Source organism: Formica exsecta, unplaced genomic scaffold (assembly GCF_003651465.1).
Source record: "Formica exsecta isolate Colony F162 unplaced genomic scaffold, ASM365146v1 scaffold187, whole genome shotgun sequence".
In the NCBI taxonomy this organism is placed as follows: Eukaryota; Metazoa; Arthropoda; class Insecta; order Hymenoptera; family Formicidae; genus Formica; species Formica exsecta.
The window spans coordinates 5,672-21,065 of NW_021849177.1; the positions used below are offsets into that span (position 1 = coordinate 5,672).

General features: G+C 34.2%; 1 protein-coding gene and 1 pseudogene across 1 annotated transcript; one reads left to right on the forward strand and one right to left on the reverse strand.

Moving 5' to 3' along the window:
• On the reverse strand, positions 1 to 2,340 carry LOC115233729 (odorant receptor 67c-like). Its single transcript, XM_029804281.1, has 5 exons — positions 2,105 to 2,340; positions 1,527 to 1,988; positions 1,137 to 1,236; positions 605 to 706; positions 1 to 543 (listed from the first exon to the last, which is right to left on the reverse strand). Exons 1-5 carry the CDS (start codon positions 2,338 to 2,340, stop codon positions 364 to 366), a joined length of 1,080 nt encoding a protein of 359 aa, XP_029660141.1. The 3' UTR covers positions 1 to 363.
• Positions 2,341 to 10,376: 8,036 nt separating this feature from the next.
• Positions 10,377 to 15,394, forward strand: part of LOC115233728 — a 21,174-nt pseudogene continuing 16,156 nt past the window's right edge.

Genomic DNA, 15,394 nt, shown 5'->3' on the forward strand with positions numbered 1-15,394 from the left:
TGTGTAGGGAGAGATTTTTCTTCATGTATACATCAATTACTACTATGATTATATTAATTCTATGCAATGTTTACTTTTACTCTTCTTCATTTAGAAATGCTCGAAATGTTGTGAAAAAAGAAATTATGGTCGAGCAGTACTGGAACATATAAGGACAAATATAGCTAAGTTTTCATTGTGCCAAGAAAAGATTATTGATAATACATAAAAATTTACATATATTTTTATATCTTTATAATTATAGTTTATGTTAGTCAAATATGTTTAAAATCTGTTAATAAAATGTCACTAAATATTGAAACTGTGTATGACGATAGCTAAATAACTGATGCGATCGATATAATAGCAATTTAATCAATTCAATCAATTCGAAATCCTTCTTACCGATGCAAAGTAATTAAGAGATAACGTGGGCATAACACAAGGTATTGCAATCGTTACTGGTTTTTGACTCCTTTGCATGATAATTTGTATACAGTTTCGTATTTCAATTGATTGATCGTACCAAGACATATCAAACGCTGCCTGTCCGACGTCTTGACTCTGGAAAAAATAGCATGAATGAAATTATTTATAATAATTTTTTAGTGATAAGTTAACTTACCATGTAAATTAAATTTTCTGCTGGCCATGTATACATAAATACTTCTGATAAACCGCTCACAACTAAACCGAAACATTTCAATACCAATATCATAGATCGATTCTGTTTAAAAAATTTGATAAAGTAGATGAAATTTGATATATCTTTATGTATGTTGTTTACATTAAAATTTGTTGACTTATTAATTGTGTGTGTGTGTGTGTGAATTATATTCCTTATATGTATAAATAAATTATAGCTATATCTATTTAGTTAAACAGTTATATAATTCTTTAGATGTTAACGACATTAAATGACAATAGAGAGCTTATAGAAGCAATAAAAGTTTAAGAACAAAAAATTGCTGCAACTATTTGCTCCTAAATTATTCATAAAAATAGATAAATACAATATTTTTATGATATATAATTTAATTTTTTATTTTATAATGTAACTTAAGTGAGATTGAAATGTTTCCATGTAAAAAAAATAATTTGTTTGGAAGAAAAAAGCTTATAAAAGAATGACTATTTCTGATATGACATGTACTTACGGTAAGAAGCAAAAGACAGAGTATTACCATGCAAATTGTACTACAACATACAGTCGTTAGTGCGAAAGGACGAGCAGCAAGAACAGCTTCATTTGCATACCTAAATAAATTTATTAAGCATTTAAAATTTATATTATTTAAATGTTTTTCAAATCACACAATATATGCAATAATATGATTTTTGATATATCGCATTCATACAAAGACTTTCTGATATGCGATATTTTTTTATTTTTATTCATAAAATAATGTAAATTAACTATATTGTTGGTCGTTCAAACGATCACATACGTTTCTTAAATATTACAGAGAAATTTGAGCGCTATGTGTAAGTGTAGCGGGACGCATTAATGTTTGCGATTGTAAAAATATAAAGTGGGCGATATTCACTTGAGTAAGTGCTGATGTTTTCTAATACATTTGGCCAAATGGTAAATATCTGTGGTTTTTCGCAACTCTTCAGTCAATATCTCAAATCTTGCCGATGCAAACCAAAGTAAAAGAGCCATGAAAACATTGGAACATAGTTGCCCTGATACGTGTATTCCGACTATAACTTGATGTATATAGAGAATAGTTCTTAACGGCTGATGATGTGCGTCAAATGGATATTCGATTAATAATGGAAACGGTTGATCCATTACAAAGGGTAGGATAATCACTACTACCGAAGCCAAATAGAAAGTTATTAGAGATGCACCATACAATATGATACATTTGTCAATGTATCGTTGAATAATTATGTCTTCGTGTGGCTTAATCAATTCAGAAAAATCTATCATTTCGAAAGTGACATACTGCAAATAGTTGTACATTATTGATATAAAAGAGTATAGTAGTAAAACGTGATTTCTTAAATAATTTGCATCTGAGTTTTTCGATATTAAATGCACACATAGATAGCAATTACTTGTATACGGTGTTCATAAAGTATGCGAGAGATGAAATTTCCAATACTGTGAGTAAACGCGCTCATTCCAATAATTAAGTCTACTAAAACTAAAAAGTCGTCAAGATGATTTGTCATAGTATATATCACTGGTAGTTGTAAGCATATTGCCAGAATAATGCAAAAATATTGATATAGTTTCACACAGGTCATTCTCAATCTTGTCGCGTCTTTTGATTGCGGCCAACACAAAACTGGAAACAAACTTAACTTTACAAAAAAAAATATTTTTTTTAGCATCATTTGTCCTCGCATGACTACAATGTCCTTTGTATCTTATATATTTGTATGAAATTGCAAAAATTAATTATTATTTGAAATAGACACTTTCCCAGAAAGATCGTTATGGATGGTCGAAGGACCTGCAAAGATATTGCGATAAACAGATATATAGCCAATAGAAAATTGATATATGCGTATGTTACATATTCTTGCACATTTCTGTTTCGCATACTTCTAGAATACATCGATAAAATTACTATGCAATGAAAAATGGTGCTGTGCGTTTAGATTTAACAAATAAAAGCTTTCTGCAGCAATGGTCAATAAAATATAAATACAGAATAATAAACAAATTGTAATTTTGCTACCGTATCTAGAGGGTATATTATTTGCATATCCTAAATATCATACGGAAACGAAACCATAAATTATTATAAATTATCTATCACTTTTCTTTAGGTGTTTCAGGTGTTTTTCTTCACCTTTATTGTAGGTATTGCAATAGGGCGTTTCTGCTTATAAGTGCCATAAGGCGTTCTCGCTTATACCTGAGCGTGCACTATCCTTCCCTTATATTTTCTCTTATATATTTTATAAATCGATACACAACACCTCATGTGAAACGGACATGTGTAGGATGCAAAGTGTGTTGCACTGATCGACATGCAGTATTTCAAAGAATCGAGTTTTCTTTATAAATGTATTCGTATGTTGCTACGCATTCTGAGAAGAGGAAAACTTGTAATTCTATAGATAAGTGGAACATTATAATAGACTAGGAGTGTTTAAAAAACTATTATGGAGTGATATCTATCAAATATTAAAAAAAGATGGTGTGTTTTTTAAAAATTGTCAAAAATTAAATATAGATCTTATTATACATACAACATAAGCAGATTTCATTTAGTTAGTGAATGTAAATATTCTTATTAATTTATTAGATTTATTGATTTTTATTTTTTATCAATTTTGGTTTGTGCTTAATTGTGTTATATATAATATACACAATGCTTGCAAAGAACAAAATGGAATTATTTATATTGTTATATAATTTTCAGTGTTACATTTACATATTCAACAAGATGAAAAACATATTTAATACTTATAAGTATGAGAACGATTATTACAAATTTAATCAGAAAAGTAATAGTATGACATTTTCGTTTTTACAGCATCATAATTTTATAAAAGAACATATTGGCAAATTTTTATTTTGCCCAGGCATGCTACCAGTAAGATGGATGTCGCCAGAATCGCTGGCACTAGTATCTTCACGCCAGCATCCGATGTCTGGTCTTACGGAGTAATGCTCTACGAGATTGTTACATTCGACAGTTTCCGTTTTCAAGGGATGAGCAACAATGAAGTACTCTCGCGTGTGAAGGCTGGCAATTGTCTCACCGTGCCGAAAAAGATGAAAATGCAGCTGTAAGTGATTATAACGATTAGTTTGACGATTGTAGCATCTTGTTTAGCGATCCTTCTGCTATATTTTATATTTCTATATTCTATATATCTATATTTTTATATTTATAGCGAGAGTTTAATGTATTCCTGTTGGAGTGTGGACCACACGAAGAGACCATCGGCGCCGGAAATTGTTGACTTTTTGGCGACGAATCCTCGCATCATCTCGCCGTGTCTGGATGTACCTCTGTCGAGTGTGCAACTGGAGCACACCGCGCAACTTGACATACAACTATCGGAGAATAACCGAAAGTTCTCCATTTCGTGGCCATCGCAGCTTTCAGTCCCGCAAACTCAAGAATTGAAATCCCCGAATTCGCCAACGCCGCTTTTACTGGACTTGAACGACCAGGATGACGATCAGAATTTGGATTCTCTACTAATTGGCATATCCTGCGAACAAGATATATGATATATAATTGCATTTATTTCAGATTTGCTCCGTAATATAATCATTTTTCTATAATTGTTTATAAGGGATTATTGAAACATTTTATAATTTAGCTACGATTTTATAAATACAAAAAAAATATATAAAAGAGAAATTAAAAAAAAAGTTTTAAAAAATAGCAATATATTATAAAAAAATTAACATGTATAGCCATATATATTATATTTTGCTCCTTTTACATGACAACGCAAATATCTTCTGTAACATGTAGGATAGCTTCATCCAGGCTAATGGGCTTAAAAATCAAGCAGAACAGTATAGTATTAACTTAGCTATAAAATATAACGTTAAAAGAAAAGCGATTTTTTTTTTGACAAATTATACCAATTATTATTTTGACAATTATGTTAATAAAATCATGTTAAATTGAAAGAAAAGCAATGAGGTATCTATTTTTAAGCCTACGTTCCTTTTTCTATCGAAATAGTTTTCGGAATATCATCAGCAGTTAAATATATAAATGATTTTAGCAGTCCATTGTTTACGCGAGCACGTATCGCCAGCCCCAGTTTTTCTCCTAGCTTCTCTAAATCGAGATGAAGATAACATCGTATGCGCCGGCGAACAGAGGCTGCGGGAGGTCCGCCCGCTCTTTCGTAACAGGTCTTATAGTGTATTCCTACCTGTTCCGATTGTTTTTAGGAGACCGGTCATTATAATAATCCGGTAGAGGCTCGTATTATATGTCGATGGGTATCAACGGGCGTCTTTTTTCGATGAGTACGGTTATTAAATAATTTAGAAACAGTGAGTTGCTATAACGCTACAATATAATTATATCTTTGTAAATGCAAATTCGAGACATAGATAATTGAGTTAAACTGTGGAAATTTTAAAGAGATATAATATATTTCAATAAGCTCTTTATACCACACTTTTGTCCAAGAAAAAATTCTTTCAAGATTATTGCACTACAAACATATAAATGAGATTGTACTGAGTTGTCATGTCCCTTTTTGATCGAGAATGATATATAAAGCAAAACATAATTCTTAATTTTTCATTTTTCATTGTGAGGAAATTTTTGATGTCCTTGGCGATCGTGAAATGATAATTTGTTCTGTGAACTGGTTTTTGCTGAAGTACGTAGATTAGGGAAATTTTCAACCGGTGTAATTGATTTAATATAGAATTAATATTATATATAACTGAAGAACTTCTACAACCGGAAAGTACGATTTGCGGTTGTGTTGTCATGGTTCGCCGCTATGAGCAATGAAGATTATTAATTCTCCGCAATATGCACGTGACGTAACCATAGACTCATAGAGATAGACTGCGCGTCCCTGTCGAAAGACTGTCTTAAACATTAGAAAGAGAGAGCGATAGTGGTCGGATCTCTTTCTCTCTTGCACAGTTGAAGGAGAGGGGATATCGCGGCTGGCGGAGAATGAACAGTTTGCGAGTATATGCGCATTTTCCTCGCCTCTCCGTTCATTCTCCGCCCACAGACTTATAGAGAGACAGACTGCGCGCTCTTACGGTGGTTGTCTTAAACATTGAAGGACAGAGATATAGTGGTCAGATCTCTTTCTCTCTCGCACAGTTGAAGGAGAGGGGATATCGCGGCTGGCGGAGAATAAACGGAGAGGCGAGGAAATGCGTATATACTCGCAGTCTCGCTCTCCTACAATTCTCCCCATCACGTAGCCGATTAGAAAGAGAAAGAGATTCGACCACTATCGCTCTCTCTTTCTAATGTTTAAGACAGCCTTTCGACAGGGACGCGCAGTCTATCTCTATAAGTCTATGGACGTAACGCGTTGTCGTTGTCTAGTGTCTAACAGGTCTTAACACGGTATTAGCACGTGACCATTGTGTCACGATTAAGCGTCAACTGTTTCTGATTGCGGTCTGGCAATAATCTCTTCATTCGATGACATTTTGCTGTCAGCAAATCCTTCGGATTTTGCCTTCCGACTAACTAATTAATATATTGAATCTATTGTCCTGGTTTATCTCTCTCCAATTTAATCTAATCTGGACATACATAAATATTTTCGAATACAATATAAATGCAACATATATGTATCTCTAACGACATCAGAGAGTAGAATATTATTTGTAAAATAGTTTGTAAAAAATTCTTTAAGGAAAGTTTATATACATATAATTAAAAATTTTATATTTTAGTTCTCGTGTGCAAAAGTTTTTTCCTCACTTCTTTTAAAAGGAGTAAATTTTCTGAAATGAATACTCTCCAATTTAATCTAATCTGGACATACATAATTATTTTCGAATACGATATAAATGCAACATATATGTATCTCTAACGACATCAGAGAGTAGAATATTATTTGTAAAATAGTTTGTAAAAAATTCTTTAAGGAAAGTTTATATACATATAATTAAAAATTTTATATTTTAGTTCTCGTGTGCAAAAGTTTTTTCCTCACTTCTTTTAAAAGGAGTAAATTTTCTGAAATGAATATTCCCGAAGGGATAAAGAAAAATATGGACATTAATTTTTACTTAGAATATATATATAAATGACTCTCTAAACATGGTTATTATACGTTTATTGTTAGCATGGAAAATAAACGAGATGACGTGCAATGACCGGAAAATGATTAAGAGATATCAATGCATGTACTTAAAGCTTAACGCGTATCTATCATCGAGTATACATTGATCTCCCGCCTCTTTTCTTCGTATCAAAAGAGAAAATCGACACGTTGACTTGCACGTAACGCATTCTTACGTAAGAATGGCGAACGTTCATGGTTATCTGATTGTTCTCCATAGTGCTGGTCAGAAGTTTCTCGAAAGTTATGTGACCGTTATTACAATAAAATTTTAGTGAGAGAGAAGATATTTATATTTACATATTTTAATTGATTATGATTCATGACAGTGACAAAAAGATAAATAAATGATAATCGAATATAACAAATAAATTTACTCGCACACAAACAGATGTTCGTAAGCATCAAAAGCATTATCGTTGTCAGTCATTTCGCTTTGGCAGCACATAGATTCAAATTAATCACAAGAATCACATCTAATCGATTTGGATCGCGTAAGTTAACGATACGAATACGTAACGAAAAAAATAATCGCTCGCAACTTAGTACGACATTCCCGATACTCGACAAGACTAGTTTTTGGCGGGAGAAATGTGCGCGAACGTCCGCGACAATTGTGACATCTCTAGTCTAACACCAAATTCAAAGTGATTATATGATTGACTTACCGCTTTCCCGATTATTCGTTCCTCTAGCGGTCACGTAGCGCTAATAGCGCTATCAGCTCTGTTTTTATCGACGTGGTTGCTTATCCTGATCCAATTCGCGATCCAATTCGTATTGCAACTAACCGTGTGCATGTATTAAATACAAATAAATTTGTAATTGTGGCATTTCTAAACTAACATTAAATTCAAAGTGACTATATGACTATATAATTGACTTCACCTTTTTTTTTTTTTTTTATCGACTGGAGGGGAAAATGCGTCTAAGCACTGTACCCTAGGGCCGGCCCCAGGGCGTGTGTAGGACTCAACCCGACGTAAACAAACGGCCGGGCAATACCCACTAAAAACCCCTCCCAGCAGATCTAGTCTATCTTAGTTCCTGTGTATCAAGGGCCTCAGCTCCATTTGCACATGACGATGGGACGACTTCATCTTGCCCGATTATTTGATTCTACATTTACGATACTTTATTCTCGCGACATAATATTTAATTTCGATCTGGAAAACGCGTGCATAAGATACGAAACGATAACTCAATGCGTGCGCCCTGTATAAAAATGCGACACGTCTCCCTTTTTTTTGTATTTAATGACCCGGGCGAATGTATGTAGTTAGGGTTTATTTTGACCATAGACATAGTATATCTAGACCAAGTGTTGAGGAGTGGGGGCCAAGGTGCACGTAGAAAAGGACATACTCAGTTCGGTGCCCCTTGCGTTCTCTCTCGCTCGCATGTAGCGTAGCGAAAGAGTATGCTATGCACGGAACAGAGTATGTCCTTTTCTACGTGTATTTTTACCCCCACTCCTTAAATAAAGGCAAACGCTCGGTCTAGATATACTATGGCCGCGTTCAGCAGAGAAAGAAAAATCAACCAATCATTTGTCTAATACGAAGAAGGTAGCAATATGGCGTCCTAAACACTTGATTGGTTAATTTCTTTATAATGCATATACATTATGTATTTATGTAAATTTCTCTGGATAGGCTCTTAAGCCCATATCAGACTATGCATTATGATTGAAGATTAAAGATTGAAATGTAATATTAATCAGAATAAAGAAATTTTAGCTCCTTTTGTTCTAATTAATTAAATTTCAATCTTTAGTCTCTAATCTTTAATGCGTAGTTTGGTACGAGTTTTATGGTACTTTTATCCATATCGATATAATACGTATGTTTTAATACGTATTAACGTAAGCATATACACTGTCCGACAATGATTCGTTTTGTTTTCTTTTCTTATAGCGTTTTCGAATGTAGCAGGTTTAATCGCTCTCAGAGCGATTAATGACGTCATTGCATTGTCTCTGCCAATAAAAGGCTTTAATTCATAGTAAAATATAGTGATTAATTGTACCGGGTTGGGTTAACCCGTTCATTCGAAAACGCTATTAGCAAGGTGAATGTAGGAGTGGGGATACCTATCCTGATTGAGTATTTCCATTTCCACTCCTACGTTTATCTTGCAAGGGGGACGAAACGAATCATAGTCGGGCGGTATACTACTGGCCAATCATAGCCATTCCTTCAAAAAATAGAATGGCTGTGATTGTAATATAATATTAAGTAGGTATTAAAGTATATCGGTGTAAATGAGGCCATGACTATGGCTAAAGGCCACGATACATGGAAAAACTTCAGCAGTAAGGGCCTCAGCACAATAAAAGGAATAAGGAACAGGGAATAGAGAACAGAGAACAACCGCATTGGAGGGAATGCGTGCACAACATTTGTGTGCGCATTCCCTCCAATGCGGTTGTTCTCTATTCCCTGTTCCTTATTCCTTTTATTGTGTTAAAGCCCTAAGACTTAAGATGTAAGGAAAGCCAATTACAGTTGAGAATGTAAGCAGCCATATTGAAACGTAAGTAATGTTGAAAATTTCGTATGGATGAAATTCTTACGTCTTATTATTTACGGTTTTTTATGTACCATGGCTTTAAAACTTTTTCATGTTTAATGGCTTTAAAATATATAGAATATATGTATATTTATTTTGTTATAACAAACTGAACTGTCTTTCTCTTTCTCTCTCTCTCTCTCTTTTTCTCTCTTCGTAAAAGCTTATTATGCTTTATGTCCCCAAGTGAATGGCCGCGTTTAGCAGAACAATAAGGGGGCAAACTCAACAAAATAGCATAACGCGAAAGAAGAACGGAACCAACCGCGAATGTAACAAAAACTGCGGAACCTTCGCGATTGGTTCCCTTCTCGTTCCGCGTTACGCTAATCCGACGCATAGGTTTGCATCCTTACTGAGTTAGTGTCTTATCAACACTCGACGTTGATTTGTTGGTTCTAAAAGTAAAAGCCAATCACGTTGTATTGCTACTAATCGGTTTGTTCGGGTGCACGCACTCATCGTTTATCTTTTGTTTTATTGCATCACTTTTTTGACCTTCGTGGTTGGTATCCCTCTCTTTCTGGAAGACCACTGTGGCGTAAGGACGCGCGCTTTCTCGGGATTGAATTGCAGATACAAATAAGTGAGTATATTATACAATCATTGTGGGATATTAGAATTCGCGATCTTAAACAACTCGCGACTATTACATTTCGTTTGTGGTCGTGAGGTAGTCCGCGATGCAAAGGAATTCGAGGGCGGGGGTTACGCGACGCGTCCGTTAGTTTTCCGCCATGATATAATTGCGTGATACTGCGAATATCGGGAGTGTCGCGAAAATATAATATTGCGTTCGTTCGCGACTCTATATAGGAAGTGAGTAATTATATCGCGTTATTATTAGTCGCGCTTTAATTTTCTCGATTCGTGATAGTTGTGATAGATTTCGGGTTTGCGATCGGTATATTTCGTTCGTAAGGTAGTTCGCGTTGGGAAGGGGGGGAGGAACAGGGAAGAAGGCGTCGGTATGAAGTTGCCTCCGACCGCCATTTATTTCGCGAGGGGTCCGCCGTTACAAAACTAGTCGCGAAGCATACGTGAGTATCGGGAAAATGGTGGAACATCGCGTTCGTCGCGTTTTATTTATTCGTCCGGTTGTATATCCGCATATATCGAAAATGCCGAGAGATATGAAATGACGAGTAATTATAACTACTTCATATTACAGATTGATCCAAAACCATGTAATCCACGTATTCTTCAGAAACCAAAACGTAGTGGTGGCTTCCTAAAAGTTTTTCTTGGTGGTTTGCCAAGTAATGTGACGGAGACAGACCTAAGATCCTATTTTACTCGCTTTGGCAAAGTTATGGAAGTGGTCATAATGTACGATTAGGAAAAAAAGAAATCCAGGGGTGAGTGTAAATTAATTTTTATATTAGGATCTTTTTATATTAAGATGAAAAATAACAATTTTTAATATTTCATTTCTCGCATTGTTCTGGTGAGCATGTTTTTGATTATACTTTCTCATATTTGGACAACAGGATTCGGCTTTCTCAGCTTCGAGGATGAAGAAGCAGTGGACAGATGCATCGCAGAGCATTTTGTCAATCTAAATGGAAAACAGGTATAACACATCAATACACCATCGTCATGTAACCCTCTTTACGAATTATTGTATATTTATTGCATATTTTAGGCTAATTAATTACTTTATATTAATTAATATAAAGTAATTAATTAGCCTAAAATATGCAATAAATATACAATAATTCGTAAAGAGGGTTACATGGCAATAGTGTATTGATGTGTTATATCTGTTTTCCATTTAGGTTGACAAAATGCTCTGCGATGCATCTGTCCACTGCTTCTTCATCCTCGAAGCTGAGAAAGCCGAATCCTGTTGTCCAAATGTGTAATTGTAAATGGAAATATACATATATTTCTAAACTTTATCTTAAAAATTCATTTTTAATGCGAATTTAAAATTCTTATTATTTTTGATAAAAAAATAATTTAACAGTACATTTGCATATTTTTTCTTTTCAGGTTAAAATTAAACGTGCAGAACCGCAGGACTCGTCTAGCAAGATGAACGATAGTCATCAGGGTCAGTGGGGCCCACCTTAACAGGGTAGCCCACCGATGAGAATGGCCGGGAATATGAGACCTATGGATGGCCCGAACAGGCAAATGGGTGGACCTATAATGAGAGGACCGATGGACCCGCCTGGTAACATGATGCAACAATATTAGGGTTGGGGCATTAGCCCTTAAACCCGATACGCCGGATATAGTACTCAGTACAATGCTCAAGGTTGGGGTGCACCACTGGGACCGCCTCAACAGCAACAAATCCCGCCGCCGCCGCCAATAGCTCTTTTGATTTTTCAATATTATAACATTTAAATAACAAAGTACAAAAAAGTATATATATCGTGAATTATACCTTAAAAATAATCAACTGCAGTATTTTCTTGAGCACAATTACGTTTTTACTTATTTTTTATATCTTTTTATTAAACCGTGAGAAATTAGCTCTTTTTTAATCTGATTAGATGAATATGATGATTTAATGAACTAATGTTTCAGGTGATATGTATTTACGGCAGAATACCGGCTCAAGTGCATCCGGATTTAGCAGCAGTTCGGCTAAGACTCCAGATTACACTGGGCACTCCGCGTATAGTAATTACGCCGACACCACTTATCCTCAGCATTCATGTCAAGGAGGAGAAAGCAATCAAGGTGAGTATGCCGCCATTCTAAACCCGGGCAGCAATGATAGAATTCGTGAGATGCCACTCAGAACTGTCAACAGAATTGTTAGAACTTTAAAAAAATTTTTATTTCATTCAATATATGAAAAATTGCAAAAAAGAATTTTTTGGGGAATGCTGGCGATTTTATGAATTCTGAATAGCACCTCTCGAATTCTATGACTATGGTAAGACCGATACATAAAGTTCTCGCGATTTTTGATTAAATGAAAAACCAAAAAATTTTGTATTGTCTTTTCCATAAGTTCTATACTTATCACGATAATTTCCCCTTGGATGACAACCGGGTTTTTGTCTTCGATAATATATTATCACTTCTATCTTGATTCGTCGCAGCGGTCCTTTGACGGCCTCCCTCGATGTTTTAGCAGTATTGTTTTAGGGTGGCAGATGATGACAGTATACCTATGATTACCGAGCCTCTCCATGCAGACAATTACTTATCTAAGGCTTGTTCTATATAACTTCCGTAGCCGTAAGTATAGACGTAACCGTAAGAATCATCTAATACGCGCGTTCATAATATTTTAGCCATATTGGCTGAAATACTACGGACGCTCGTTATTGGTTGATTCTTACGGTTACGTCTGTACTACGGCTACGAGATTTGTGTAAGATAGGCCTAATTCCCTTCTCATTTGTATTTCACGCGGCCAATTTTAGGCTGCTCGATATTGTAGAAACGTAGCAACAATGTATTTATTAAAAAAGCAAATTTCTTACCTCTTACACGTCAAATTAAGTTTCTACGACAGCTTTCGTGTTTATTTCTGTTGCTGCAGTGGATGTTTCTGCCACAACTTTTGTTGTCGGTTGATTATTTGAAAAAAATTTATAAATTTTTTCACTTTTTTCTATAACAGTTTTTATAAATAAGTCCGAATGCAAATCACAAATTTCCAATCGAAATTCTGCTTCTTCTTTATTTACTTTTACAGGCATGGAATTATTAAAAAGTAATAGATTTGTAGAAAGCAAATCCAAATCTCCGAATCGTCTATCGAACTCTGACTTTAATTCGTCTACCAGTAAATAACAGTAAGAAAGGTAAATCCTGGAAATTCGAACAATGTTTAGTAGTAGTATAGTAGTATAGTAGTATAGCAGTATGTTAAAGGTAACTCGATGCATTTTAAATTGATTGGCTCCAATTTACTATTCACACTTCTAAGATTATCGTTATGTTTATTAAATATTCTTATTGCAGTACGATGCTTATTTTTCGAGCGCCGAGACGAGAGAGAGAGCGGCTTGATCCGCTCCGTTCTCGAGTCGCTTCTGTAAGCCTTAATCTTGAGATTTCTTTTTAAAGCATTCATTTTTTCTTTTGTTGTCTCTGTTTATGTATATTTATTACATTACTTAAATAGAGTATATTACCATTTATTCCTGGCACACACATTTCATGCGATCACTCTATCGGACCATAAAGGATCCGAGTCGGATCCACCTTCGCGCGAACGAGTCTATTATCAGAGCGGAATCTTTTGTGATTTATTGTCGGCGAGGGAAATCTAATGAGATTTCGTCACTTTTGCGGAGCGGAACAGTGCTAGCGCGGTACTGTGGCAAAATAAATTGAAAGGCACGAAGTAGCAAATAATAATTAATATTTTCATTATCGATTGTTATCAGCCGCGCCTTTTCCCGTTTGCGCCGCTGATTGACAATCCGTATATAATTCTCATGATAAGTTTCGGGAGTTCATAATAACAGATTTATTTCTCATTTTCAATTTTTTTAAATTAGAACAAAAAATAAAAAAAATGTTAGTAGCTAAAATTATTAACTATTTATATATATATATTTTTTTTTAAATATATTTTATTCCTAGAATAAAACTTTAATAGTCGTCGTCGTACAAAAACGGATAAAAAAGAAATTATAGATCGCTAGAGAAGGTAATAAATCGAGCGATCACATAACACGAACGGGATCTTTCGTTTGTACATCTTTTTATATCGAAGAACTTTTGCGATATTTTAACTAATTTTAATTATTACGCTTAATAATGAAAAATAGTTGAAACAATCTAAAAGTTATGTCTAATAATTAAAATTAATTATAACGATGTAAGAAATATCATACATAAGTCGTTCATTGATAATAAGATAGGCTCGTGGATTCATTTTTTGCATTTTTATTATTGATCAACTACATGTTTAAAAAAAATTTGACTTGATAAAATCGATTTTAAAAGAGTTATCACAATATATTTTATTTCTAAAATTAAAATTTTTGGATTAATATAATTTTTTTAGAAGTTCTTCTAGCGTTTCAAGAATTCTATCAAAAAGTGTATTAGGATTTAATATTATCTATAACAAAAAAAAGTGATAAAAACCTGTGATGCGTATTTAAATCGTATTTCGAGATTTACATTGAACAACAAAGAATAAACGAAGACTCATTTTATTTATTTTTGTTATGAGACGTTAAGGATGATTTATGTGTCGGAGTACACGATTTATTTCGCATTTAGATTTATTCTACATTGTTAAATATATTGTCTCATATATATATATTAACACATCTACAGAGAGAGAGAGAGAGAGAGAGAGAAAGCATTCATACATTACATGCATTCAAATTATACTTCGTGCAAAAACTAAAAACTATATATAGAAAAAAATTGATCGAAAAACAAAATATACATTTACAATAATATAATTACTTCTTCATAAAATTTGCAGTAACTTACCTAATATTTGCGTAAAATGTCTGCTTCGTAAAGAGGACTAAAAATCTTACAATCATAAAATGAACGGTACGCAGAAACATGGATAACAGAAACATGACGCTTTGATCTTTAAATTTAGATGATTAACAACTGGAGTTTTTGGATTAACTCATTAGTTAACCACTCAACAACATCCGCGAAAAATTCTATTGCATCTTGGATGACGTGTCAACCTGTCAGACCACGCGAGCGCGACGGCTGTCTCTGTCTTTAGAATTATATGCAGGTAATGTCGGCGGCATATGTCCTACGCGATATCTTCTAGACAGCAATAACCGCGGGTGCTTTTCCTCATTGTGTGCAAATAGTCATTAACCCCGCGAATACGTCGCGGCGTTCCTCATTAACATTCCTAATTGACCGCGATTCAAGCTTTTACCGCAAAATTCCTCGATCTCCTTGAACATTTCTAACACAATTTTTTGTTATTCTCTATTCATATGTCTATCTTCTCATTTTCATATTATACTATTTATCCGCTTAGATACTATACTCTAGAATGATCTCGGTTTGCGCATAATCGGGCCAAGTGGGGAGAACATGGCGAGATACTCAATACCGTATACGTAGATACGGCTCCTTTATTATTATTAATAATTATTAATAA

Bases quoted from the DNA above. Each gene is read 5' to 3' on its own strand.
- LOC115233729 (XM_029804281.1), bottom strand. From the start codon at position 2,340: ATGCGAGGACAAATGATGCTAAAAAAAATATTTTTTTTTGTAAAGTTA. The intron at 707-1,136 runs GTAAGTACATGT...TTTTTTAAACAG, and splicing joins TCTGTCTTTTGCTTCTTACC to AATCGATCTATGATATTGGT. The intron at 544-604 runs GTAAGTTAACTT...TATTTTTTCCAG, and splicing joins CAGAAAATTTAATTTACATG to AGTCAAGACGTCGGACAGGC.